Below are 27105 nucleotides of genomic sequence, written 5' to 3'. Positions count from 1 at the left end.
TGTGTCTTGGTCCCTTGCCCTCTGATATCCAGCGGGCTGGTCTGAGCAGTCCTGGGCACTTAACAACTTGGGAGGGAGCTCACCGTTCTCCTTTCCTGTCACCTCAACACTGGGAACAGGCCTCCAGTTCAGTACCACCAGTGTCCGCTGACCTGTCCTGCCACTTCCAGAAGCTAGATGGGATGGAATTTCCCAGTTTTACTTTTTTTTTAAGTCCCAGGAATCAGTGGAGATGACAGGCTGGGAGGCTGGTGCTGAAAAGTGCTGAGGCCAGTGCTGACTTACAGGGAGGTCACAGGGTTGTGGGGCAGCCCTCTCAGAAGGTAGTGGCAAGGTCCCTAGAGCTCGGCAGTCTGTGGCATGCCGAGACTCAGGCCTCATCCTTGTCCTCATTTCTTCCCCTGCCCTAGCTCTGAGGAAGAGCGTGGGTCAAGGTCAGCTCTGGATAGCCTGGGTTTCTTTCCTCCTTACTACTCCCCTATCCTGGTCTTCTTCATGGGAAGTCAGGCCTGGACCAGGGCCAGACTCAGGTGCCACACTGCTATCTCAGCCCTACTTTCATCAGAACCTCGCAGGTCAAGCTCCCGGGTTTGGAAATCCCACGTGTTGTAGGTAGCCACCCCTCAGGCTGGTTTTACCTTCTTTATCTTGCTCACTTTTAGCCCCATGGTCCTCTAGCCCAGGCCTCAACCCTCTCTCCTTCCTGGGGCACTCAAAGCAATCCCATCTTGCCCTTCCACTCTGAACACCTGTAGAAATAGGGGTCTCTTCTGATGGTGCCCCCCCCAACCTAGTACCTTTCAGTGGCTCCACACAACTATAGGGATGAAGATCCTGTCTCCTAATAGCCCACAAGGCCCCATTTAAACCTCCCCACCACCACCCAAGGCCACACAAACATCCTGTGAGAATGCACCTGAGCTAGCACCTCTAGGCCCCTGCTTAGGTGGTTATTATTCAGCACCAGCTGTGGGGCCAGATGGGGATGGGGCTCTAGGGCTCCCTGAGCTATCCCCTTCTCAGAAGGCTTAGAATCATGACTGTGTGACCTTGGGGAAGACTCAGCCCCTCCTGCATCTCACTTTCCTAGTCCTTCAAATGGATGTCATGATGCTCAGCCCTGGAGTCCTCATGAGGATTCAAAAGACTGAGGAGGGAGGGAGGGGGTTTAGGCAATATTTGCGAGTGATTCACATCCCTCTGGTCACCAAGCCATGACTTCCTAGACCTTCTCAAGAACCTGGGGAGGAGGTGTAACAGGGTCTAGTGGCCTGTTTTACAGATAAAGTGAAGCTATAAGGGTAAGCTGACAGCCTGGACTCTAGCCAGGACCAGTTCCAAGCCACTCTGATTCCATACCACCCTGGAAGCTAAGCACAGTTAGCACCCATGAGAAAACCCAGGCAGCTGGGCCCCAAGGGCTCTCTCCCCTTTTCCCACACTTCCAAGGCCCCTAGATGTCCTGGGAAATCTGGTCCTAGTCTCAGGCATTCCTGCATCTCCAGGGACAGGGTTTAATGGTCCCCTTCCCCCATGTTCCCAACCGATATCCAGGGTACCAGGGTCCCTCAGCCACCCCCAAATCCAGGCAATGAAATTTCCCAGTCCATCAGGACCTTTTAGAGAGACCCAGGGCCAACATCTTGGTCCAGGTACACTCCTACCTCCACCCTATGACCCATGTAGATGCAGCCACCTCTCCCAGGAGTACAAGGGGTCCAGAGCCCCCACTGTCCTGGAGTCAGCTGAAGCTCTACGCTGAGGCCTAGGGAGCTAGGTCACCTGGCCTGGGCACCCCCTGCCCACTCCAAAAAATACCTCCTTCCTCCCTCCTCCCAATTCGTATCCCACCTTTATCTTCTTGCCTGGGAATCATTACTGTTCCCGGTGTCCCTTCTAGGCACCTGCAGTGCCTGTCCTCCTCCTCTGGCCAAGGTACAAACCACCTCCACCCCCACCCCGACTTCAGGATACCTGAAAGCTGAGTCCTCTTAGGGCCCCAGCTTGCACAGCAGAGGGTGCCCAGGAGTGTCAGTCTGAGGGAGAATGAGAGGGGCCCACACATCCTGGCAGGCACCCACCTTGTGCAGCTGTCCCAAAGTGGGCAGGTGGGCCAGAGACTGCAGGTTCTCGATGAAGAGACTGAGCCACTCCAGGAGGCTTCAGTCCACGTGAGGTGGGGCAGGTGCCTGTCCACTGCCCAGCAGTTATCCAGCACCAGCTCCGACACTGGCATATGCCTGCTGGATTACCCCCACCCAGAACTAGAAGACAGAAGGTGAAGGCCGACAGCCCAAATGTGTCCATGGCTCCCGACTCCTCCGCACACCCTATGGCTCCAGGATTGGTCACCCACATGCTCAGTCCTCCCGGTGCTTCATGTGGCTGCCCAGGCCACCATCCCCCCACCCCATCCCCCTGGATTAGGGCAGTCGGGGGCACTGCCTCTGGCTACTGCGCACAAGGACCAGGTGTGCGCCAGCTGCAGCTCTCAGCTTTGGCTCCCCACATGTGCTTAGAACCCCCATGGCCCCCCTCCCTAGCCCACACATTTCCAGACACTTGCCCCAACAAACCCCCACACACACCCTCAAGTCACCAAGTCAGACTGTGGCCAGTGCTCTGTTCTCCCTGCTTCTGGTTCATAGCTCCAAGTGCAGCCCTCTGTCCATGTTCAAGGCCACTCAGCAAGGCCCCAGCGGGGACCCTCCAGGATGGTGCCAACACACAAAGGGGAATAGGGAGCACAGGACCCTCCATGCTGGCAGGGACTCTACCAGGGAGAAACCCTTTAAACTCCAAGTTCCAGGCTGGCGATGTCCATACCAAGTGGCCTGCCCAGAGCCCAGGGAATCACTAGCTGTCATTCAGTCCTTTAGCTTACCTTGATTGAGCACCGCCTGTATGCTCTCAATCAGCTCTTGTTTTTATTCCCTCACCAAATACTGAGTCAGCCAGCCTGTGACCAGCCTGTGACCAGCCTGTGCTGTCTAGTGCCAGAGACCCAGAGAGGACCCAGACCTCATCATCCCTGGCTTCCCGAGACCCCGCTTGGAAATGTGACTCGGGATCCATTTTTGTCTGTGCAAGGACAGGATGCACAGACACAGAGGCTCCAGAATCCTCAGGCTGTGCTCTTAAAGCGGACACATCAACAGGCAGTTGCTTCCGACTGTGCTGCCTGTGGACTTCGTGGCAGGGCAGGCAAAAAGAAGAGCTCAAGACAAAAGCCTCCTTCCCTATCTCACCTGGATCTTTCTGGAACGTCTGTGTCCTTACTACTTCAGGTGTGACCCTTGGACCAGCAGTATGAACATCACCTGGGATGTTGCAGCACATGAATCCTACCACGGACCGGAGGCAGACCCTGCACCTTAAAATAGGGACTGGAAGGACTGACGGGCACCAGTACTTCTCAGCTTGGCTGTACCTTAAATTGCCCCACAAGTGTCTAAGACGTCCCCAGGTTCAGGCCACACCCCATAGCAACTAAATCAGAATCTCCGGGACTGCCTCCTTGTAAACTCCTCAGGCAATCCCAGGGCCTGGCTAAACTCAGAATCAGGGCTCTGCACTCTCCTACTGGGTTCCCCGCCCTCTGTGCACCAAGGTCACTGACCTCCCAGGGACCTTATCTGGCTGAGCCTCAGTCCTAACAGTGCTGGTCTTGCCCGCTACCTTCACACCCTCTTCTCTGACCTCCCAGTTGTCTCAATTTTCCTCTGACCCTCCGTCCACTGGGAACCTGGGGTATCCTCAGGGGCCAAAGCCTTGAATACTGCCTACCCGCCTACCCTCAAATCTGCTATCCCAGTGGGCCATCTGCTCAGCTACAGCCATCCACGGCCCCATGTGACATCTGTTCCTGCAAAAGGGAAGTACTGCTCGAAATTAGACCACAGGGAAATGTTGAAATGAGGAAGGCAAGTGAGGTAAGGAGCGGCAGAAAGGCCTCACCCATCACACTCAGCAGAGTCCTGGGTCTCCTGCCAAGAGCAGACTGTTCCCCTTCCCCACTGAGAACGCCCCTCCCATGGAGGCCTTGGCTGGAGTTGGCCTTGGCCTGCCTCTGTTGGTAGGAGATCCTCAGGGTCTGACGCCATGTGCTCCTTGGAGCCCAGAGGTTAGCAGGTCATGTTGTAGGAATTAAGGGGAACAGCAGAGAGCCAAGAAACTAGTGACTACATTGTGAATGTGCTGACCTGCGATGCACAAAGCAAGGAGACTAGCTGGCAGGTCAGGAACTCAAGAAGTGGCCAGCTAAATCTGGAGACAAACCTGGGGCCAGGCCGTTCCGCCCCCCTTCCTTCCTCCTCTGCCCTCCCCAACCAGTGGGGCCTGTGGAGCAGAAACCACAGTCACTTCCTGAAGGCAGCAGCCCCAGCTCAGGTCCCACTCACCCTGTGGCCCATCACCTGCCTGCAGCCATGGTGAGTGAATCCCCAAGCCCTGGCAGAGTCCCCACTGGCTGGAGGCAAGGGGTGCCACAGATGGAAATTGGGGGGCATATTCCAAGACTGGAGTGGCAGAGGGGGCCAGGAAAGCCATCTGGGAAATGAGAATGACCGACACAAAAGCCCAGAGGTGAGAAGCAGCCAGGACACACCTCTTGGACGGTCAAGCTCCAAGGGGCCTGCCTAGGTCCCTGGCTTAGACTGCGACTATACGGGAAAGATGAGAGGCCTCAGACAACTCCCTTCACCCCAGATCAGCATGAACAGCAACTGGTAACAGACGGCCAGGGTGAGCAAAGGGGCTTCCTATGGATGACAAAGTAGGTCAATCACCTGCTGCCTGCTCCCACCTCCGCCAGTTCCTCCAGGCATGACCTTTTGACCCCATGGGTAACCCACTGGGTAGGGGGGCTTTCAAAGGCATATTCAGACCCCAGGCAGGAATTGCAGCCTTTTCTCACATTCTCTGGATAGGAAAGTGAGCTATGGCAGGAGGAGAGGCCATGTAGTTCTGCCCTTCCCCTCCCTCCCCCATCTCCCCCAGGTGAAGCCAGGCTTGGGGGCTTCTGGGGCATTTGTCATCAGAGCAGGCCCAGCCTACTTTGTGCATCTGCCTGTTTCTGAATGATGGTGCAGGGACAAACAGCACCTGGGACAAACTTTATGCACTATACATGGCATATGATGTGACTGCACCCATTTTGGGGGGCATGCCTGCCAGTCCTCATGGCCATTATTGACTGTGTCCCTGACCATCAGCTGGGACATCTGAGGCTGTGAGAGACCCTGTGCCACATTTGCCTCCAGATCAAATGTCTCTGTATCCATCTATGTGAGTCACACCAGATGCAGCTGAGTATATACCTGACTTTGTGCCCTCTATGTTGTTTATTTCAACAAATATTTACTGAGTACCTACTGTGTGCTGGGCATTAGAAACAAATGAGCCAAGTCACTGCCCACGCATTTAAAAATATAAATTAAATAAATATAATACATGGTGACAGGTACTAAGAGAAAAATAGTGCTGTTTGGGGATTCAGGGTTAACAGGTTTCCTCCGGCTGCTCTGAGGACGCTAACCAGAGATGGAGGGCGGGCAGGAGTCAGGGAGGAGGCAGCTGGACGGTGCCTCTGGCGGACGACAGTACTGCAGTCTGTGAGAAGCGGTTACATGCCGGATGTATTTCGCAATTAGAACAGAAGAGACTGGGGGACATGGGGGAGGGGGTGGTTAAAGAACAGAGGAAAGCGGCAATGTGATAATGTCCTTGTGTCCCAACATCCATCTTTCCACCACCCCTGTGTGTACCAGTCCCTGCCTAACTGGCTCTGTGTCCCCTAGGGGAGCCATCAGGACTTCCGGAGTCTTCAAGCAAAGTTCCAGGCCTCTCAGCCGGAGACCAGCGAGCTCCCTTTAAAATCCCCAAAGCCTGAGTTCAGGAAACTCCTCAAGAAGTTTCCGCAGCCTGAGCTAAGTGAACACTCCAAGAAACCCCTGCAGCCTGAGTTCGGTGCAGTGCCAAGGAAGCCCCCGCAGCCCGAGTCCACTGACCTCCACAAGAAGCCCCCGCAGCCTGAGCTCGGTGCAGTGCCCAGGAAGCCCATGCAGCCCGAGTTCAGTGCAGTGCCCAAGAAGCCCCTGCAGCCTGAGTTCGCTGATCTGCTCAAGAAACCCCCACAGCCCGAGTTTACTGATCTGCCCATGAAGCCCTCCAAACCTGAATTCAGCGAACTCTCCAAGAAGTTCCCACAGCTTGAAAACACTCCATTCCCCAGGAAGCCCCTGCAGCCTGAGGTCAATGAGGCCCCTCAGAAGGCCTTACAGCCAGAGCCCAGTGCACTTGCCCAGAAGCCCCTGCAGCCTGAGCGCAGCAACCCCACCAGACCCCCAGCAGAACCCAAACTCAGTACATTCCCTAGGAAGTTCTGGCAGCCTGAGACCAATGAAGCCACCCCGAAGCCCTTGCAGCCTGAGTTCAATACCTTTCCAAAGAAGCCCCCACAGCCTGAGTTCATTGAGCTCCCAAGAAAGCTTCAGCAGCCTCAGGTCACTGGCCTCCCTAAGAAGTCCCTGCCACAGCCCGAGTTCAGCGAAGTCCCTCAGATGCCACCCTGGAACCCTGAGCCCAGTGAGCCCCACCCCAACGCCTCACAGCCCGACTTCAGTGTCTTTCCAAAAAGGCTCCCACTGCCTCAGCCAAATGACCTCCCCAAGAAGCCCCTGCAGTCTGAGTTTGGTGACCTCACCAGGACGTCTTCAGAGCCTGAAGTCTGCGTGTTTCCTAAGAGGCCAAGGCAGTCCGAATTCAAAGCACTCTCTAAGAAACCCTCCCAGCCTGAGCTGGGCAGCCTCCCCAGGACATCCTCAGAGCCCGAGGTCAGCCTGCTTCCCAGGTTTACAAGGCCCGAGGGCCAGGAGCACCCCCGCAAGTTCTCGCAGCCAGAGGCCAGTGCTCTGCCCAAAAAGCCCGGGCAGATCGAGTTTTTTGGGAATCTCTCTAGAAAGCCCCCGCTTCCTGGCTCTCTTTCAGAGAGCTCACTGCCCACAGCCATTGTGAGCTCCAGCCCCAGATTCCCGCTTAGCTCAGGATTTGGAGCCAGGCAACAGAGGTCAGGAGCACTCACCCACAGAGGAGGGTCAAGGCTGGGCCTCAAACCTGGTCGCCCACCCCGGCGGAGGCCTCTGCCTTCTGTCAGCAGCCTGGGACCCCCTCCGGCCAAACCCCCACTGCCCCCGGGCCTCAGGGACATCCAGAGCTTTCAGAGACCCTCAGCAGCAGCCACAGGTGGGTCAGGGCAGCCCAGGCTGAAAGGACGGGCCAGGGGCTCGCTGGCCATGCCTGCCTCCCTCACGCTCCTGTCTCTCCACAGCTCTACGGAGGACCCACTCTTCTGCTGGAATCCACTTCCAGGCCCGACAGCCTAAGGCCACCCCACAGTGAGTGTGGGGAGTAGTGGATGTAAGAGGAGGTCATGAAGCAGGTCATGAGGCTGAAAGAGGCCCTCATCTCAAGTATCCCTGCAGGGACCCAGATGAGATCTATGAGCTGTATGACGACGTGGAGCCCACAGACGATTCCAGATCCAGCCCCAGGAGCAGAGGTTTGTTGGTGGCGGGTCCAGGCACCTGGGACACATCTGTTGCTAGGGAATTTTCTGCCATGCTGCTGGTGTGAGGCCAAGCACCAATCCAATTCCCTGACAGCACGGAGCAAGCAGAGAGTAGGAGGGGCTTTTCAGAAATATCATAGCAGCTCCTGGTGGGCAGAACAGTGTGAAGATGGGCAGCATAAGGGCCAATAGCCAGTGAGGGTGGGTGGCCAGGTCAGGGCTTTAGCTCAGGGGTGGTGACAGTGGAAGGATCAGGTAAAAAGGGGCAAGACAACGTGGTAGTATATTAAGCAGGGGTGAGAGGGAGTAAGGGAGCTGACTTGGATGAGGCCCAAATATGGAGCCTTGACTTGAGCCTGGATATAGCAGTGGAGCCTTCCCAGAGTCAGAGACAAAGATGTCTGGTTCCCTCATAGACCTGTTTGTTGTGTTGGAGGTACCTGAGGACTTGGACCTGGAACTCAAAGAGAGGTGTGGGCTGGACACAGGGTGTGGCCCTGGCATCTCTCTCTATACTCTGGAGTTCCAATGGACTCTTCTCTTCCTTTTCCAAGTCTCTGCACTGGGAGAGCATGATGCTGGCCTAGCAGGCCCGCACCTCCAACCCAGTTCCGCGGTTAATGCCTTCACCAACCTCACATGAAAACAAAAACTTCCACGGAAGCACTTTACATGTATGTCACTGAGTCTACACTGCCTTCTACCTTCCCAAGGCAATGTCATGCCCACTGTACAGAAGTGTAAGCTTGAAGACCTGAGAAGTGACTTGCCCCAGCTCACACAGCCAATACAGAGGAGCCCGGGGCCTCTGCTCCCAGGCTGTGTCCCTGCCCTGGTTTGAAAGGGCCTCCTGCAGGGGAACCTTCCATCAGGGTTATGTATCTTCGGAATCCCACCTCACCCTCCCCATCAGCAGCCCCCACCCCAGCCTACTGCCTCTGAGCTTTCCCCAGGGGCTGTTTGCAACAGCCCTCCAAGTTAGCACAGAGCTTCCTGGCAAAGTGCCCTCCTGCTCTGCTCCAGTAAGGCTCTGTGGCTCTGCTCTGGGAGGGGCGCTGTTTGGGACCTGGATGTAGTAGAATGCCTCTGGCCATTCTACTTCCCAGCAGCCTTGCAGGCACTGTCCAACCCCACTTTCTCTCCCCCAACCTTACACAGACCAGGAACATCCCCACCTCTGCTCACTGTCCCTGCACCAAATCTTACAAGATTCTCATCAAATTGGATAATCTCTGGATCTCCCCCTTCTTGAGACAGTGTGGTGCTGTTAGCACAGATTGTCCCAAAGGCGGCTTTGTCTTTTTCAAGTCTATCCTCCCACTCTCCACTTCACTTGGAGCAGTAGCAGCTGGGGGCTGGGCCCAGCTCTTTCCCAGCATCTCAGCAGGCCACCCACAGGAGCCTGCCTTCCCCTGTGGAGCCTGCTCAGGGTCACACTGCCAGCAATCTTGGGCCATAGATGCACCAGGTCCGCCCCACAACGCAGTGCCCACGAGTGTGCTGTGCTGTGTAGGGGCTCTAGGGTGCCGATGTCAAAACTGTTCTCAGCTGGGTGACCATCTCCACCCTGGGCAGCCTCTGGGAGAGGCAGAGGCTGCTGAAGGAATATTCTGGGTGGGACCATGGACGGCACCATCATCTGAGCAACAGGCTGAGACTAGAGGCATATTTACTGTCTGAAGGGTGAGAGTATACCACACAAATACCCCTCAGTGGGCTGCCTGATGGGAGGGACTGCTGGCCCAAAATGTCAAGACACTTGGAGTTATTCAGAGAGGGACAATGGAAAGCTGGGGGCTTCAGGTTCTGGAGGCTTCACTCACTTGTTCATGAGGCTCTAGCGGTAAGCCAACCCTTTGGCAAGCAGGTGCCTTACCTGGAAGGCTGGTCACTTGCCAGAAACATCGGCCTTACCTTGGGAGATCCCCCTCACAGTCCAGCCTCACCATGAGCCAGGCCAGTCCAAGAACCCCGCTCAAACAGCCCCTTCTCAGAGGCTGGCTTAATTTGCCTTCAGGATATGCTTTTGCGTCATTTTTGACCCAAATCTCTTTAATTCCCAGAACTCAACCTGCTCTAAGTGCCAGATATAAAGTAGCTTCAAAAGTGTGCAAATAAATCCTGCCTCTCTACCCCCTTACCAGCTGGGTGACCTTGGGCAGATCACTTTATCCCTCAGAGCCTTTACCTCATCAGCAAGTTGGGACTGACAGTACTGCCTGTCTATCATGAATAAGGTTGTTGTGAGGGTTGAATTAATGTGAATAGTTTCTGCCATGCCTAGCTTGTGTCACGAGTTAAGAAAATGAAAGGCAACCCAGTACAACTCACAACCAAGGACAAAGGCCTGGGGAGAGGATGGGCAGGTGGGCAGAGCAGGGGTTGAGAAGGGGCCTGGCCAGAGTGGGAGAATGTCTTAAGAACTGCCACAAGGAAAGCCCACTTAAGATCAAGCCACCAGGGCCAAGAGAGGCTGAGCCAACAATCTCCACCTTAACTTGTGTTCTGACTGCCCCTAGATGAAGTGCCACCCACCCAGCAATCACCCAGGAAATCACAAGACTCTGAGCTCAGGTAACACAGGGTAAAGGGGGTGGGACAAGGAGGGGCTGAGCTCTGGAAGGGAAGTGGAGGGGGACTCCTGAGGAATACATCTTGCTCATGAGTACCCAATTCACTGGGGTCTCAGGAAGGAGAAGGTCCTCCAGCCACAGCCGTTGCTGCCCACGGACCCAAAGGTGCTGAAGCAGATCCGGAAGGCAGAGAAAGCTGAGAGAGAGTTCCGGAAGAAGTTCAAGGTGTGGACACCAGGCTAAGCCAGAGCCCTAAGAGGGCTGGGCTCAGTTCAGTTGACCCAGGCCCCACGAAGTCCATCCTCAGGAAGAAGTTGGGGCTCCTGGGCAAGGCGGGGGGAGGGTGTCAGCACAAGCCAAAGTTCTAACATGTACCTCCCTAGTTTGAGGGGGAGATTGTGATTCAGACGAGGATGATGATCGACCCCAATGCCAAGACACGTCGTGGCGGTGGCAAGTACCTAGGGATCCGGCGTGGGGAGATCTTGGAGGTGATTGAGTTCACCAACAAGGAAGAGATGCTATGCAGGGACACCAAGGGCAAGTGTGAGTGAGCCGGGCCGGGTAGCCCTGGGGAGACAGGCTTCACACCACCGGGCCAAGACTCACCCATTTCCACTCTCTTTGTAGATGGCTACGTGCCTAGAACAGCGCTGCTGCCCCTGTGAGTAATGCCCTGATGCAAGGGGGTAGGAAAGGGGGGGAGTCGATAGGCCAGGGTGACCCTTGCTGACCCATCTGTGCTCTCCATCAGGGAAACAGAAGTGTATGACGATGTTGGCTTCTGGGGTATGTAGAAATTCTGGATGGGTTGGAAGGCATCGCAGTGCCTCGGGAGGGGATAAGCCCCCACCCCACTTCCTTGGGGGCTGCTCGGTATCTGCTTATGGGGAGAGGGATCACTGGAAGTCACTATTCCTCTGCAGACCCTCTGGAGAACCAGCCATTCCCCCGGGGACAGTAAGGCACGAAGTTGTGGGGACCTCAGACAACATGCCAGCCCGGCCACCCACTAGCCCTGGATCCCAGTTTGGAGGTTGCAGAACTGCTAAGTCAGTTCTGACTACGTACATGGACTACATAAAGCCCCCTTTTAAAACCATCCTTGCTTCCTGTCTTTCCTTTCCCTACTGACTGGCATACACAATGGAGCCATGATCGAACACTTGGGGACCTATGGGGTCAACACCCTCCTTCATGGTCTCACTCCTGAGGAATAAAGGCCAGGAAGGAGAAGTGTGGCAGGGAGAAGGTAGCAAGAGAACTGATACCTTACTAGACTTCAAAATCGAAATCCCTTGATTGGACCCCCGTCGGCTGTTGGCCACAGTGGAAAGTGGGATGGGCAAGACACACCCCATTCTGCAACCCTCCACATGCAGACAGGACAAAGCAGCAGCTGTTGCTCCCTACGGGCTGCAAACAGCTGTCTAGCTTAAGGGGACATATGTATGAGGTCACATCTTGGTGGTGGTGGTGGTGATGGTAGGGAGTAACCCAGTTCTCATAGAGTCCAAGGATCAAGTTCAGCCTGAACCTTTACAGGACTAAAAATGGTTAGAAACCCACATCTTACCGGGTCTGTTTTAGCTAAGCAAAGCTGCTACAGACTGAATATTTGTCTCCCCCCGGCAAAATTCCTATATTGAAAACCTAATGCTCAATTTGAGGAGTGATTAGGTCATAAGGGCAGAGCCCTGAAAATGGAATTAAGGTCATTCCCACCAAGTGAGGTTTCAGCCAGAAGGCACTGTCTATGACCCAGGGCACTGAATCTGCATCTTGATCTTGTACTTTCTAGGCTCCAGAACTGTGAGAAATCAATTTCCATTGTTTATAAACCACCTGGCTTATGGTATTTTTGTTATAGCATTTGGAGCAGACCAAAACAAAAGCTGAACTGCAAATGAGCCTGATGCAGTGTCTGCCTCTCACAGAAATTACACAAGAGGGAGACAGGACAGCTTTCGTGACAGCTAATAGCCAAGCTAATAGCCATTACGCCAGCACAAGGGCATTAAAATCCACTCAGGATTCAGTTTCCATAATGAGTTTTCCTAACATGGCAGGGTTGACCAACCAGCAAGAAAGGAGATGAAACCCCTGGTGGTCACAGCTCCAAAGGTAGAGAAAAGACTGAGTAAATCCAAACCTCAGGTAATGGCCCAACAACGCGCGCGCGCGCACACACACACACACAAAAAAGCAGGCGGCTTTCAGGAACTGGTATTTATTATCAAAGTCATATTCGATGTCAACAAGATGCCACAACTACAAAAAAAATTGCGCACATTGCAATCTCAATGCAAACAGTCAAATGGAACCCCAGTCATTAAAAAAGTAATTCAAATTACCCCAAAAAGCAACCGAATTTTTTAAACATCTTTATACATCCAGCCAACAAATTAAAATGGTTAACAAGAAAAAATACAAATTCAGAGGTCTGGTATCGATGTTTAAAAAAGGCAACTGCTTAAGCATTTCTATCGATTCGAACATCAATCTCTCGGCCACTCAGCTTCATCCCATTCATCATCCGGCAGGCTCTCTCAGCCACCTCTGGAGACTCAAACTTAACCACACCGCACCCCTTGGACTTCCCATTCTCCATCTTGATGTCGGCATACAGCACGTGGCCTGGGCACAGGGAGGGAAGAAGAGACCACAACTCATCAGGCAAACCAGAGCTTAGCCTCAGTCTGGGCTCCACTCAGTCCAGATCACCTGTTGAATTTCGGTTGGAGAGTCAAAAGGGAAAGTGGCCCCTGGGCCTGGCACATGAACACTCAGAACACAGTGGCCGGGACCCAGCTACGACAGCCCTCAACCCCATTGCCATTCTTCTGCCATTGGGACGACAATCTGACAGGCCCCATGATAAGCCTTCCTTGCAGCTTCAAGTGTATGCCTTTACACTCAAGAGTTTTTTTTCAAAAGTGGGAGGCACACATGAAGCCAACTTTATATTCAAATTTTAGAGGATTCATTTTCACTACAGCATACCACCGCTTTTACAAGGTCACGACCAGTACAATGGACACTTCTGCACTGTCCAATATAAGCTATGTAATGCTATGTAATAATTAGCAAGTGGGTTTCACATATTCATTCAAGCACCAATTAAGCATCCATGTATGTGTCAAGTGCCATGAAAACAAGTGCACAGGAGAAGAGTCCTAGAAACACAGGGCTCCGCTTCATTGACTGCCAAGGACAGGACAATGCAGCCAATGCTAGCGGCCCACAAGTCTAGTCATTAACTCTGAGGGAGGGTCAACATCCCAGAGGGCTTCTCATGGGGAAGTTCTGAAATAGCTTAAGTTCACCAGATCAAAACTTGCTAACAACAGCTCTCAAAAGAGCACTTCTGGAGAACACCACTAGCAACTGAGGGTTCAGAGACAAGAGGGAGACTAAACTGGAGGGACCAAGTTCTACAGGGGCTTATGAGTTTAGACTTTCTCTTGTCGGCCTAGGGACACCTGTAAGCATCTGAGGCAGGGAGAGCTGCATGCTCCAATGCGACTTTTCTGACTACCTACTACAACACAGAAATCACAGAATGGAACAGAAGGCAAGAAGGCAGGCTATGGCTCAACAGGTGAACTGAGAGAAGAACCTGGAGAAGCAGCAATCATGGTGAAATCTGAGCCACTACTGAAATAGGAAATGAGAACATTTCTGAGGAAGCCACAATCCAGCAAACCACGCAGACCCTCCCACTTGATGGAAGTGGTCGGGGTGAGGGTGAGGGGGTCCACCCAGACACAACTTAACTTCCATTAAGCCACAAAATGAGCCTTCCAGAATGGATGCCTGGTGTGCCAGAAAACCATAATCAGACACCCTCGGCCTCACCAACACAAAAGCTACTGCAGGCCCACAGGACCTGCTGGGCAAGCGCTCTTTGAGGCATTACCCAAGGGTGCTGTGGTGAAAAGTGACCTTGTCTCAGATGTATTCATTTTATTTAAGTTTCTCACTTAGCCATGTGACCCTGGGAACTGACTTTGCCTGACTCATCTCTAAAATGGGAATGATGCTACCTCATTTCAAAGACTGTAAAACGAGAAAAAAGGATGAAAATGAGAACACAAATGAAAAGTGTCTGACACATAAAAGGAAACTCAACAACCTGCATGAATATTTAAATAGGCAGAAAAATGGCAAGTCCCATCAGTCTTCTAGTGTCATGGAGAGTGGCCGTGAAGACAAAGATGGAAGCTTCACTGCACGACTCAAATACATCACAGGCTAAGATTTCTGAAGCCACAACATATGGAAACATGTACACAGCCTTTTTCACTTACCACATTCGTTGAATTTGTCCTTTAACATCTTCCATGTAAAATCAAATGGGAGCTGAGGTTAAAAAAAAAATAGACTGGTAAGTGATTCAACAAAATCCTAATGTATAAATGTCACCATTGTCTCTGATAGTGACTTGAAACAGAGAAATTGGCTGACCTTCAAACTGAGACGACTGACAGAGAACAAAAGTCTGTCTGGAATGAGGTTCTAAACTAGCACACCAAGTTCACTCCCTTGTGGCTTTATCTGTTCATGGGAGCAACATGCAGAGAAAGCAAAACGCAATTGCCTGTGGTTCAGCCCACAGAACTACTGAATAGTAGCTAAAGGTGGTCAAATTGGTACAGGTAATTCAGATACAGCCATTTTTTACTCAGAACTGTCATGCTAAGGTTTAGTGGCTCTTCAAGCCAAGAGATAAGAAAACTAGAGTTCTTTATCTAGTAGTCAGAGAAGCCCAGTGAGTTCACAGAACCCACTATTTTTGATGCATGGAATGTCACAAACACTCACATTCCCTCCGCACCCTATCAGCATCAATCTTTGAGGACAGTGGCAAGGTGGCCTTGCATGCTACTCAACTTTCTTTCCGAGGGCGGGCATCATCTCTGACTTCAACAAGACATGCCACTATTCAGTCCTGCTGACTTCCTACCTCCCTCCTCCCTTTGTGCATACCACCAAAAGGTTCCTGAAAAGCCACTTACATTTCTCACAAATATCTGGCAGGCCTTCCTGGCCACCCCAGGAGCATGGCCTCCAGCTCCACCAAAGGAACCTGCGAAGCTTCCTCCAAAGTTGCCACGCTCCATCTCGATGGCGCGGTCAAAGCTGGCACCGCCACCGCCACCCATGGCCAGGCCCATGCGCTCAATGCCAGCGCCCAGGGCCGGGCCCATGGCAGGCCCCATGCGCTCCAGGCTGTTGGCGCCCATGCGCTCCAGGCCCATGCGCTCGAGACTGTTGGCGCCCATGCGCTCCAGGCCCATTCGCTCCAGGTTGTTGGCGCCCATGCGCTCCAGGCCGGTGGCCATGCGATCCATCACGGGGCCCATGCGCTCCAGGCCAGCCCCCATGCCTGCGGGCACCATGCGCTCCATGCTCAGGCCCATGCGCTCAATGGCAGGGCCCATACGCTCTACACCAGAGCCCATGCGCTCAATGGTCTGGCCAACACGGTCGATGGGCGCGGCCATGCGCTCGAGGCCAAAGCCCATCCCGGCACCCATGCGCTCCACGCCAGACCCAATGCGCTCCATGGTCTGGCCCATGCGCTCGATGCTAGAGGCCATGTGGTCTAGGCCCAGTGGGCCCATGCGCTCGATGCCGGAGCCCATGCGCTCGACAGAGCCCATGCGGTCCATGACCAGGCCCATGCGCTCGATCTCGGAGCCCACACGATCCATGCCATGGCCCAGGCCTGCGCCCATGCGCTCCATGCCGGCACCCCCAATGCGGTCAATGCCAGGGCCCATCCTCTCGATCCCAGGGACACTGCCTCCACCTCCACCTGAAACAGGGACACAAAACACAAGCAAATATCAGGGACTTGTACCAAGAAGGTGACTGGGTGCAGAGGCCTAGGCACTTCACAAGCTCAACCATGATTCAGAAGCTAAGTCCCACGATTTCTTGTTAGACATCCCTCAAATGATGACAACTGTTAAAACCATCTAGTTTTAACTAGAATGAGTACATCATTCTTCCTACTTCTGTGCCACAGCTGAAATTTCCATAATAAAACTTTTAAAAGGGAAAACCCAACCCTGGAGGTCCTGTGTCAACAATGTTCTCCATGTTAATTCCAAAGTGCTAGTACTTGTGACAAGCTTTATGAGCCATGGCTGTCAATTACTGAGAGCTATGTAGTTTTCCCACCACCAGACATTGAGAAATGTTCTCAAGGGAGAGGCTAGGAAATCTCACCCTTGGAAGGTCACCAAGTATAATGGATTACATAGCTCATCCCTCTAAGATGGCTGCTGGTGGCCAGTCTAACTCTATTTCCTTAGTATCTCCAAAGCATAGAGAAACTATAATACAGCCATATAATCAAAAAAGATAAAGAAAACACAAACACCAACACCAGATAGACCCTCTGTGTATAGATGAACAACACAGCCAGCCACTTCCAGGGAAACTGCCAACCGACTTGTGTGTAACTCTGCTGACTTTGGAGGAAAAAAAAGTCGATGGCATCACAGAGCAGACTCTGGAAGAGACCTAGGATCCATCCCTCACTGCCACAGTTGAACATATGCTAGCAGATGAGCAGTGAACAATGACCCCATGATGCTTTCGACTCCAGACAAGGGGGTTATGGCTCTACCACCAAGGCTACCACCCGCTACTTTTCCACATGCGGAGTCCAAGGGGCCCCCTTGACTCCAGCTTCACCACCACCACCACCACCACCACCACCACCACCACCACCACCAGCAGCCAGCCTCTGAAAATGGACAGTTGAGCCCACAGTGCAGTCCAAGATGTTAATTTATGAAGAAAAAACTCAGCAGTTTCTATTAACTGCTTTTCTAACTGACCAATATTGTGACCTGGCTAGAGTAACTCCCCTTCTCTGGACATATTTCCTTAGGTGAATAATAGCATACCAAGTGGCAAAATATAAGTACCACTTTAAGAATATTAGACTTTCAGATCAGAAATTTCTCAGAAACTATAAAAAAGGTAAATAAGAGAACTCGAGAGGGGAGGTTGCATGCCCAAGAGCATCAGAAACGAGGCTGATCCCCCCAGATGCCAACGGCAGCAAAGAACTAGGAAGAAACGATGCCCACGTGGATTTCTAGAATCAGCCCACCACAGAAAGAGCAAGTGGAGTCACCAAGGAAATGCCAAGACGCTCAGAGCCACGAGGACAAGCTGATCTGAAAAAATTACATTTAGTTTTAAGTACACAATTAAAAAAAATGTATTAATGGAAGGCTATATTCCAAAATGTTTATAGCATTCATCGCTGGGCAGTAATATTTCAGATATTTACTTACTACATAATTTTCTGAGTTTTTATGAGTATAGGCTTGTATTTTAGTAAGCATCTGTTATGTATTAGGTGGCATATTTTTATAATCAGGTAAAATATTTACTTTTAGAAATTTATAATTTTATAGTACTAAAAACAAGAACCCCCTCCCCCCCAAAATTAAATGGACACATTATATTAAATGATAATGACTAACATAGCTTACAAAGCACTTATGTTAAGTACTCTTTTATATGGGCATTAACTCATGTACTCTTCACAACAGCCTTATGAGGTAGGTACTATTATATCCCCATTTTAGGGTATAAAAACAAAGAGGTTCAGTAACTTGCCAAACGTCACGCAGCTAGGCAGAAGCTGGTTCCCACCCCAGGCAGTCTATTTTAGAGCCCATGCTTTTCACTACTGCACTCTACTATCCCCAGTAATAGCCTAGTCTAAAAATCAAAACAGCAAAACTAAGCGTTTCCTACCTCCTCCCTGCTTTGCAATGATCTCTCCTCTCTTCAGTGCATTACTTAGGATTTCTAAGGAAATCAGGAAGAAAAAAAAATTAGCCAAATTTCTCTATGGTAATAGAAATTTGTTTATTACAGATTCCAGAGTAGGAATACCACTAATTAGAAATTTAAAAAGGAAAGGGGTAAGGGGGTTCAGAAATACACACATAGACAAGATCGTTTTACTGAAAAAACTGTAGAGTCCGTGATGATGGGTCACGATGCAAGGAGCCCATGCAGCTCCAGTCTGAGGCCCAGTTGGTAGGGCCATGTGGGAATGTGCCCAGCAGAGCTAAAAGCAAGTGTTCACCCATGAACTGAATGTGGAGAGTTAAAGGAAGAACAGGGCCAGTGGCAGTTTTTCTAAAGCTGGTCCAGACCCTCAGTACTCACAGCCTGCACACACCCTCCCAGACCCAAACAATACCTCACTGCAAACCTTTAACAAACTCAAGCTGTAGCTATACTTCAGCCAGAACCCTGCAAACCAGCAGCAACTGCATGCAGTGCTGGAAACATGACCTAGTTAACAAGCCATGAATGGAAGGACTTCAGCAAGCTGAGCCCAACCAGCCCTGCCTGGAAGGTGTGAAGGTGACTAAGTGACAGACAAAGCTTCAGGATAATAAAAAACCCAACACACTCAGCTGTCCAACACAGAAAACACTATTGCTTGCTTGCCAATGGTTCATCCAAACAGCTCCAAAGTTTCTTCTTAGTCTTTCATTATGAAGAAACTTGTACTCACCCAACCTGGGCCTGAGCTATACTCAAGCAACATGGACAACAGTCATAGGGCACATCTTGTATTAACACCATGACCTAAAGAGATAAAATCCTATACCCCCACAGCTTTTTCTACTACTGCACCTACCTGCTAAAGGAAGGAGGTAAGTACACCAAGAAACACAACAGACTTCCAGCCCGCAAGCTAATATAGGGCGTATTCTTCCGTGACACTATGATCCTGTTCAGCAGGCCCAAACCAAGGCTTGCTTTCCTGAAACAGTGCTTAGATAAAACCACTGCTGGCAAAGGCCTTCACAATCACTCCATCACTGATTTGAAGAGAAAGGCCAAGTTCTTTTCATAGGCATTAAAAGGCCTCCCTGCTCTGACTCCCAACTTGAACCTGTTCTTCCCATCCCAGAAGACTCTCACCTCCAGACCTCTGCACCTGATGCTGTCAGCCCTCTGTGTCTGCCAGCACACCCTCTATTTTTGCTGAATGGCCCCTCACAGACACCACCCCATCCAGCTTAAATCACATCTCTTGCTCAGAGCCATCTAGGGCAGTGCTTTTTCAAATCTGAACACAGAAAATAATTACCTTTGTGTGGTGCTCACATAGCTGCTGAGGGCTCGGGAACTGACACTTCCACCAGCTCCCTTACTAGGCCACTTCGACATACTGACCTCCAGTGCTGACCTGAACCATTCTCAACATCATCTTGTCAGCCACACCACATCCTTCAAGGTCAAGGACCATATGTCTATCTATAGCCCTGTAGCAGCAAGTATAGTCATTTGCGCAAAGAAGTGCAAAGATCTACTGCCTTGACAGGAGAGAAGGGACACTGAGTAGGAAGGCAGTAGCACCAAAATGATCCAACTGTGAAGTAAACAACACAGAAAATAAGATCAAGAACTGAATCTAGAAAACCAATCCAGGTAACTACTATAAAAACCTGACAAATATGCTATTTGGTACAAAGACATTTTAACTAACTTGGGTCTGATGACAAGTCACAAGAGGGAATTCTACAACAAAGCCCCTTGCTTTTGCCCGTCACTTTGGGAAGCTTTAGGACAGACGACAGTCTCAACCAGAGTGAAGGTGCCAAAGTAGCAGGAGAGCAAGGCCTGATGATTATGCTTTAATCCAGGTCAGGACAAGTTTCCTGTTGCCACACGAAGTCACCGCTACAAATCCACTGTGCCACTGCAGGGACTGGGACAAGGCCAATGACCTCATCAACAGAGGTGAGAGGTACTAGACTGGCAAAAAATTAAGGGCTCAGAGCGGAAAAAGTGCCCATGGGAGCAAAGTAATTTGCCATTTTGTTCTTACTATTGGCATCTTACCAATATAAATTGGTATTTGCAGCTGAATAATAAATTTTGAAATATTTTTTAAATGTTCTACCATTCCAAGACACACAGACAAAGCCAGTCATGGCAATAAGAAACTTTTAACTGACCTAGTCACATACAGATTATTAATCTGCTCCCAATTCTAAAACTCAGGAACAAACTAGAATAACGCTATAGTTATATCAAGCAAATACAGCTGAAAAAAGATGCAAAGAAGTCATTCAATTTACCTAAATGGAGTCAAGGAAAAAGTAAAACAAATCTCCACCGCTAACAGTGTCTACTCTGAGGGAAGCAGAGACAACACAAAGACAGGGGTCCTAGAGATAATGCAGAATTAAGAATCTTGTCTCACTGATGAGCTGAATGACATCTTTTCCTAGGGCCTTCGTAAATTCTAAAAATACAGCTCAGTTCATAGAAACTAAACACAAAAAGCTTAAAATCTTCACACCTCGCCCAAGGTGTCCCATAAAGACAGAGGCTGAGTGCTCTGAGGCCCTAACTTAGCAGCCTCTTAATTGCACAGGATGAGAAGCAGGTGAAGATGGAGGGGCGGGGAGATCTATATTCTAAACTGCCTCTGAGAGAAACTTCTGATCCCAGAAACAGTCACTCTCCTTCAATACTCTAATGAAGGAGAATTAAGCTGACAGTCTCAGAAAAACCTGAAACAGGAAGATGCCCATGTAAAACTAAAGAAACTGCTTTGCAATCTAACTAAAACTGTAAAAAGGGTTTTCTCTTTCAAAGCCATCAGCAAGCACACCACGCCATCCTTGTTGACTGGAACAACAAACTGGACTAAGACTTACATCCCCACTTGGCAGGGCCTTGACAATCTCTACCAGGACTGGAGAGCTGGTGTTATATAAATGCAGCAGTTTCTACTTCCACAGCCAGCAAACACCTTATACCAATGTGGAAAAAAAAGCTATCTGAAAACAAGACTACTAAAAGAAAAGGGATGCTATGGATATCAATAAAAAATTCCATGGACCAAAAGTTTTTATCTAGGACTAGAAAACATACAATTTTTTAAAAGCCTAAGGAAAACCAGCAGACTTCGCCTAAGCAAGAACTCCCAACACCAGGGTGAGCCTGCACCCGGGCGGTGGGGGGACAGACCCTGCCCGCATGGGGCCCATGGGGCCTTCTTACCCATTCCTCTGCCAAGGGGCTCTCCAAAGCTTCGAGACATTCCCATCTCCTTTCTGGCAAAGTCTCTCTCAAATCCTCCACCCATGCCACGCTCCATCTCTGTGGAAAAAAACATTACCCTAGGCCTTTCCAGGAATACCATTATATTTCAGACATTAACAAAAGAAAACTATATACACAACAGCCACCACCAAATCAGCACATTTAGTTTTTCTATAGGAAACCAAGATTCACCTTTTATTCCTTAAGAAAAAAGGAAGTCACCTCAAGTGAATCCCTGAAAACAACTTCCCTTTAGTCCATTAAAAAGGACTAATTTACAACTTTCATTACAGCCCCACAATGGGCACACCAAGTACCGGCTACTGCAGTAACTGGCGCAGGGGGGCTGCAGTGCATGTTGACTCAAAGGTACTATTTCTGGGGCACTTCCCATATGCCCTGCCCTGCCAAGGGCTTTATGCATACTCTTATGTCACAGAATCCTCACAACCAGCCCACACATCTATTTTATCCTCTACCTCCACAGCACCTTTACAAAGAAACTGAGGCTCAAATGACTTCTTAACCTGAACAAGGTCACATACCTGGTAGGGGCCGGGCGAAGGTTGGAACCTAAATTCAGTGCAAAAGCCCATGCTCTACTACATAAGCACAGCCATTCAAAAACAGAAATATGCCCTCTTGTAACATCACTGCTCTGACAACTAGAGTGGTTCCATCTACACAGTGCAGTTTGGGTAACTTTGTTGTTTTTTTCCTATGCTGACAGCAAGATTATTTATTATTTTTATGATGTCTTTCAAAAACAAAGATCTTGGTTTCTGTGAGAAAAAACCCTGCCACAGATGTTGTTTGTTTGAAAAAGCCTTTCATGACTCCTACCACTGGCTACTTCTCTCCTAATATATTAAGCTAAAACAAGACTTAAAATGAGTATCACACTTTGTCTCCTTCCCATATTGAGAAGTCCTTGAAAAATCTAGTTTATTAATCTTGCTCCTTAGAAATATCAGGTAAACAGATGCTAGATAATGGACAAAGGTCTTTACTTCAGTGAAGTAAATAAGTCCGTCAGAGATGTGGAAACAGGCTAACATCATGGATTAATAGGAAAATGCGACAGGTGCTAGCAAGGGTGGACTTTATATTCATAGTTTGAACCAACTCAACTGAATTCCATAGGATGGTGGGCAGAACAGAGATGCCAGAGTGGCACTGTAATGAGTGGAGCTCTGACGCACTCCTTTAATCTGCATCATAAGCCCATGAAGAAGGCAGCACCCATCCCTCTTCAAATAACAAAGTCACATGCAGGCATTAAAGCATGGGCAAAGGCCTCAGAGCTCATATTCCCAACTGTCAACAGGCCCTAGAGTTTAGGAAATCTGTGTGAATTCCCTCAAAAAAAAAAAAAATTTTTTTTTTCACTGTCAAACACAACTCATTATTTGATATGTAATAATCATTTAATAAAATATTTTTTTACATCCATTCTATCAAGATCTGACCTCTACTGGTTGACTGACTGGCCTTGAGAATATGATTAATGTCGGTATAATGCTGTCAGCATCTGTGACCATAATAGATGCATTATGGTCATCAACTAAACATTAAATGTGAAACACCTTTACCAATTTTTCCCCAGTGATTAAAACTTTCCTTAGACTCAGCACCCAAGGGTTCCAGAGCTCATTCCACGCAAACCTCAGCTCACAGCTCACATATAAGAAGTCCCTGTTCTCTATTGTAGAGAATGAAGGACTCTTGAGTATGTTTATCTCAGAACACCTAAGAACACATCTCCACTGTGACTCTCCACAAGAATCAGCACTTTGAACCTTTAATCACCAGGCTCAGAACCGTAACTGCTGCATTCCAGCTGCCAGGTCACCACAGACTTTGTACACATGGCTCAGGACAGCCCCACCTGGCTGCCTTCTACTTCCAAATTCCAACAACCCAAATCTCCTAATGACTCATCTGTTCTGAGTAAAAACTTTATCAAGCCAGATTTCTCCAACTCTCACTTCTTGTTAAAAATCCCCTGCACACAAGCCACAGGCAAACCTGAGAGCACACTGGCAACACAGACCTTTGTCCCTTCATTCCTAACTCATGATGAGGACTTCCCTACATGTTCCCATCATCTAGACCAAGTCATCCCATGAAGAGTAGTAGTTTATTCATCAGGAATATCTTTCCGGTTGACAGCTGATGTCTATCCTGGTAAGGTGCTTGCTTGCACAATACTATCTTCACATTATTCATTACTATAGACCAGCAATGAAAGGGTTAAACCCAAATCCTTAATGACTTCCCATTCCGGGAAATGTATGCATATATTTCCACAGGTGGGATCGAAGAGCCACCAACACCCAGAGGACTTCAGAAAGACTGCAGGTTTCTCAGGGCACACTCAACACCCTTGCTGGGAAGTGGGGACTGACACCAGTGCTAGAGGTAATTTTTAAAGGCAGAATCACAGTGTATTAAGACCCAGGCTCTGGAGCTAGACAGCCTGGGCCCATATCCCACCATTACTAGCCATGTGACCTTAAGCAAGTCACTCTCTGGGCCTCAGTTTCTGATGAAATGGGGGATAACAGTACCTACACATCATGTGGTTCTTGCAAGGATTAAATGAGGTAACACATTGTTATTATCATTGTTTTTCTGTCAAAAGGTTGGAAGGGCTATAAAACTTGAATGATTAGGACATGAAAACTTGCATTATATAAATGCTAAATTAATGCCTCTGCTCACAACTCGAGTCATCAGAGCAGATAATCAAGAACTCATCAGTCCAGCATTCCAGGGTAGACAAGAACTTCATCGAAAACTCCAAAGAAACTAATCCTTTATATTTAGAGACCATTTTATAAAGTGTGCAAAACATAATCACAGATATCTACGATACTTGGTAGTGCTGGAGACAGTAAAAAAGCTTTAAAATTTTATTGAACAATTACTGGGGATGATTCAGAAACAGAACATCTCAAGAAGAGTTTAGAGAACAAGAGAATGAACACCTACCTATCTACTATTAAGTCTAGCTTATGAAATATAAACTTAAGATTCTACTATTGTTTAGGGCAATTTGAAGACATCTGATTCTTTAGGAAAGTGTAAGGGGAGAATCATTTATTAAAAATGCGTCTGCTGCCTAAAGGTCACTAGAGACCCAACAGCCAGCAAAGTGTAAGCAGGAAGGCAACACTAGTCTTACCGTTTATTCTGCCCATGTTCATCCCAGATCCAAAACGACCCATGTTTTCCATACCACCACCAAAGGGCCCCTCCATGCCTGAAAGAGAATTCGCATTTCAGCACCATCCTAAGAAGACTGCTTAGACTGATAAGGAAAAGTAAACTGTTTTCACAAGTTTCCCCTTGGGCATATTCCATTTCCTGCCAGAAACTTACCATCTTTCAGGACTTAGGGGGAAAAAGGCTAGTGCTCTTGCTTAAAAATCAGCATCCTCGAGCAGCTGATCTGACCCAACCCCCTCCATGAATAGATAAACAAAGAGAGGCCCAGAGAGATGGAGTGATTTGCCCAAGGTCACAGAGCTAGTTAGTGAGAAAGCCAGAACCAAAAGCCAAGACATCCACTGGAAGGACTGACAGGTGAAAATAAGTTTAAAACAAACTTTGGAAACCAAAGTGAGAATTTCATGCAGGGCTTGAGAGAAAGAGGAAGAAAGAGAAAACTGTACCTAAAAGTGCTTATAATTATACTTCATTTTAAATTTCTTACCTCCCATTTTATTTATTCCAAATCCTATGCCTTCCATTCCCATTCCTTAAAAAGAAAAAGTCAATGCAAACTAAAATTATGTCAAAGTAATAACGTTTGAACTTAAACACAAGAAATTCCAAGCTAGCAAATGAACAAAAAATATCCGATTACATATTTTAATTGTCAAGAAAAAAAAGGGGGAAGGGCTCTACCATTTCAACAGTAGAACTATCACATTCCGAGAAAACTATTTAAGCCCTTAGTAAATGACCTTGTGATTTAAAATTCTGTAAGGTCCACACAGTGCTATTAAATTACCAAGGAAGACAGTTTTAATCATGAAGTATAATTTAAGATACAGACTAGGGAGTATTCACTTTAAAAAAAAAAGAACACACACAAAGGCTCATTTTAGGGAACAGAAGTAAATTTAAAAATCCCTTCGAAAGGTAGAATTCTCTAAGTAAAGAGTAGTTCCTAAAAATACTGAGGCTTCCCTCCCCCAACCCCAGCCTCTCCTTAGATGTCAGGCAGGATGGGTGTGGTGGTCAGATTGGTAGAGCCATTTGAGGTGATAGCCCAGGACGCTGAGGTCAGCCCCAGAGTTTCAAATGAGAGAGAGACTAACAGTAGTAGGGCAGAAGAGCACCCATCTTGCAATTCAAAGAATTTCAAGGAAGACCCAAGTCTAAAGTCATGAAAATGAAATATTTAATAGAAATATTTTTTAATAGAAAAAAAAAATGCTTCATTGCACAGAAATGAAAATGCTAAACAGCAAAGCTTATTCTACATGTTAAAGCTTTCATTCATTAGCTGTTTGTCTTCTTGAACAAAGACAATATTGAGTATCACTTGTCCTGTAGTCTACAACAACTATGCTGTCACGCAATGAGGCTCCTTCCTTATCTTTTTGCATTCATCAATACTCCTACCTCTAGATGCCATGTCAACACCAGCCCTGAGTCCAAAGGTGTCTGAATAACAGACTGTGGCAACACTGTGGTCCCATGTTCAGGCAACCTACAGTCTCTGTCACTAACTGATAGTGTGACCTTGAGCAAGACCAACTCTCTGGCTTGCCTTTTATCGAATGGCTAAACTAGCTCAGCTCAGAAGGTCATGTAAGGATAAAATGCAAGGGTATAAAGGTTTTAGAAAAAAAAGGATTCCACTTAGGGAAAATACAAAAAATTGCCTGTATCAAAATGAATCAGAGATTAATAAGGAGGGAATTTTTTCCCAATCAAATCTTTATTCCATCTGAACTATCTGAGGTCCAATTATCCCAATAATTTTAATTATTATATAATTATAGTAATTTTTAACTTCCCCCAAAACGCCCAATTGAGGTACACTGTAATCCTCACCTGCAGGTCCTATGTTTCCCATGCCAATGCCTTTATTCAGGTGATTGGCATCGATAGGCTGTCCTCCTGGTCCTAACCCCATGCCAATACCACCAAGTCCATCTGAAAGAAAAAGAAAAAGTCAGAAGTATAGATTCCGCTTACTTAGAATAAACTCTCAATAATAGAATAACGGCTATCACACTCAATTCCCATCCACCCACCTCCACCTACAAATCCAAGATCCAATTCATAACTCAACACTGGTACACGTGAGCTCTCTTTCAAGGCATAACCCTTTATATGCAATTACAGACCTGAGTTTGTGATATGTATAAATCAACGGCAACTATAAATCTATTCACTTGAAAGTTAGAGAACTATGAACAACCCACACAATAAAAATTGTATCTGTTTCCCTAAATCATGAACTGAGAGATGTTTGATCAAAAAAAGAAATTCAAGACCTCAGGTAGCAAGCAACACAAATATGTTCACCCCTACCTCCCAACCTGCTGGCCCAAAGGACTCTTCTGGTGAAAAAACAATGTTATAAACTAGCCTACTAACACACTGGGTGTATACTGTTTTGGCTCTGCTGCAGGCAGTTTTAATAACAATGAAGCTAGGAGATTCACAGAACCTATCTTCTACCCAGAAAGCTTCCTAAACCTGGGATGGATACCCAGCCCACCCTAAACTCGATACTCCATGAACAAATAAATAGGGATACAAGAATACAAACTGGTCTCAAAATATACAACAAAGCTTGAGATAGAGTTATGGCACTTGCAACACTCTGGG

The 27105-nt window shown here is 48.6% G+C and overlaps 2 protein-coding genes across 20 annotated transcripts in view; one reads left to right on the top strand and one right to left on the bottom strand.

Moving 5' to 3' along the window:
* The first annotated feature begins 119 nt into the window (after window positions 1-119).
* Window positions 120-11242, top strand: PRAM1 (PML-RARA regulated adaptor molecule 1). The gene is made up of 10 exons (XM_036233800.1): window positions 120-3932; window positions 5799-7242; window positions 7328-7394; window positions 7482-7558; window positions 10087-10141; window positions 10257-10365; window positions 10524-10686; window positions 10771-10804; window positions 10895-10929; window positions 11067-11242. The coding sequence occupies exons 1-10, from the start codon at window positions 3915-3917 to the stop codon at window positions 11102-11104; spliced, it is 2040 nt and encodes a 679-aa protein (XP_036089693.1). The 5' UTR covers window positions 120-3914; the 3' UTR covers window positions 11105-11242.
* Window positions 11243-12354: 1112 nt separating this feature from the next.
* The window catches only part of HNRNPM (heterogeneous nuclear ribonucleoprotein M), a 37408-nt gene continuing 22657 nt past the window's right edge, over window positions 12355-27105 (bottom strand). For 4 of the 19 annotated variants that reach the window (XM_016163068.2, XM_016163070.2, XM_016163057.2 and 1 more), the window contains 6 exons: window positions 26323-26424; window positions 24971-25015; window positions 24440-24517; window positions 15159-15961; window positions 14451-14502; window positions 12359-12777 (listed from right to left, as the gene is read on the bottom strand). In XM_016163068.2, coding sequence (XP_016018554.1) covers window positions 12614-12777; window positions 14451-14502; window positions 15159-15961; window positions 24440-24517; window positions 24971-25015; window positions 26323-26424 — 1244 coding nt within the window. In that variant the 3' untranslated portion in view covers window positions 12359-12613. Of the gene's footprint in view, window positions 12778-14450; window positions 14503-15158; window positions 15962-17928; window positions 17983-21210; window positions 21310-24439; window positions 24518-24970; window positions 25016-26322; window positions 26425-27105 lie in introns of all 19 variants that reach the window. The other 15 variants (XM_016163064.2, XM_016163054.2, XM_016163062.2 and 12 more) reach the window with 9 other exon arrangements.

Source organism: Rousettus aegyptiacus, unplaced genomic scaffold (genome assembly GCF_014176215.1).
Source record: "Rousettus aegyptiacus isolate mRouAeg1 unplaced genomic scaffold, mRouAeg1.p scaffold_m13_p_16, whole genome shotgun sequence".
NCBI classification, from domain to species: domain Eukaryota; kingdom Metazoa; phylum Chordata; class Mammalia; order Chiroptera; family Pteropodidae; genus Rousettus; species Rousettus aegyptiacus.
Note: the sequence above shows the minus strand (reverse complement) of the source record. Positions and strands in the feature narration are given on the sequence as shown.

Bases quoted from the DNA above. Each gene is read 5' to 3' on its own strand.
- PRAM1 (XM_036233800.1), top strand. The intron at 7,559-10,086 runs GTTTGTTGGTGG...GACTGCCCCTAG, and splicing joins ATCCAGCCCCAGGAGCAGAG to ATGAAGTGCCACCCACCCAG. The intron at 10,687-10,770 runs GTGAGTGAGCCG...CTCTCTTTGTAG, and splicing joins CAGGGACACCAAGGGCAAGT to ATGGCTACGTGCCTAGAACA.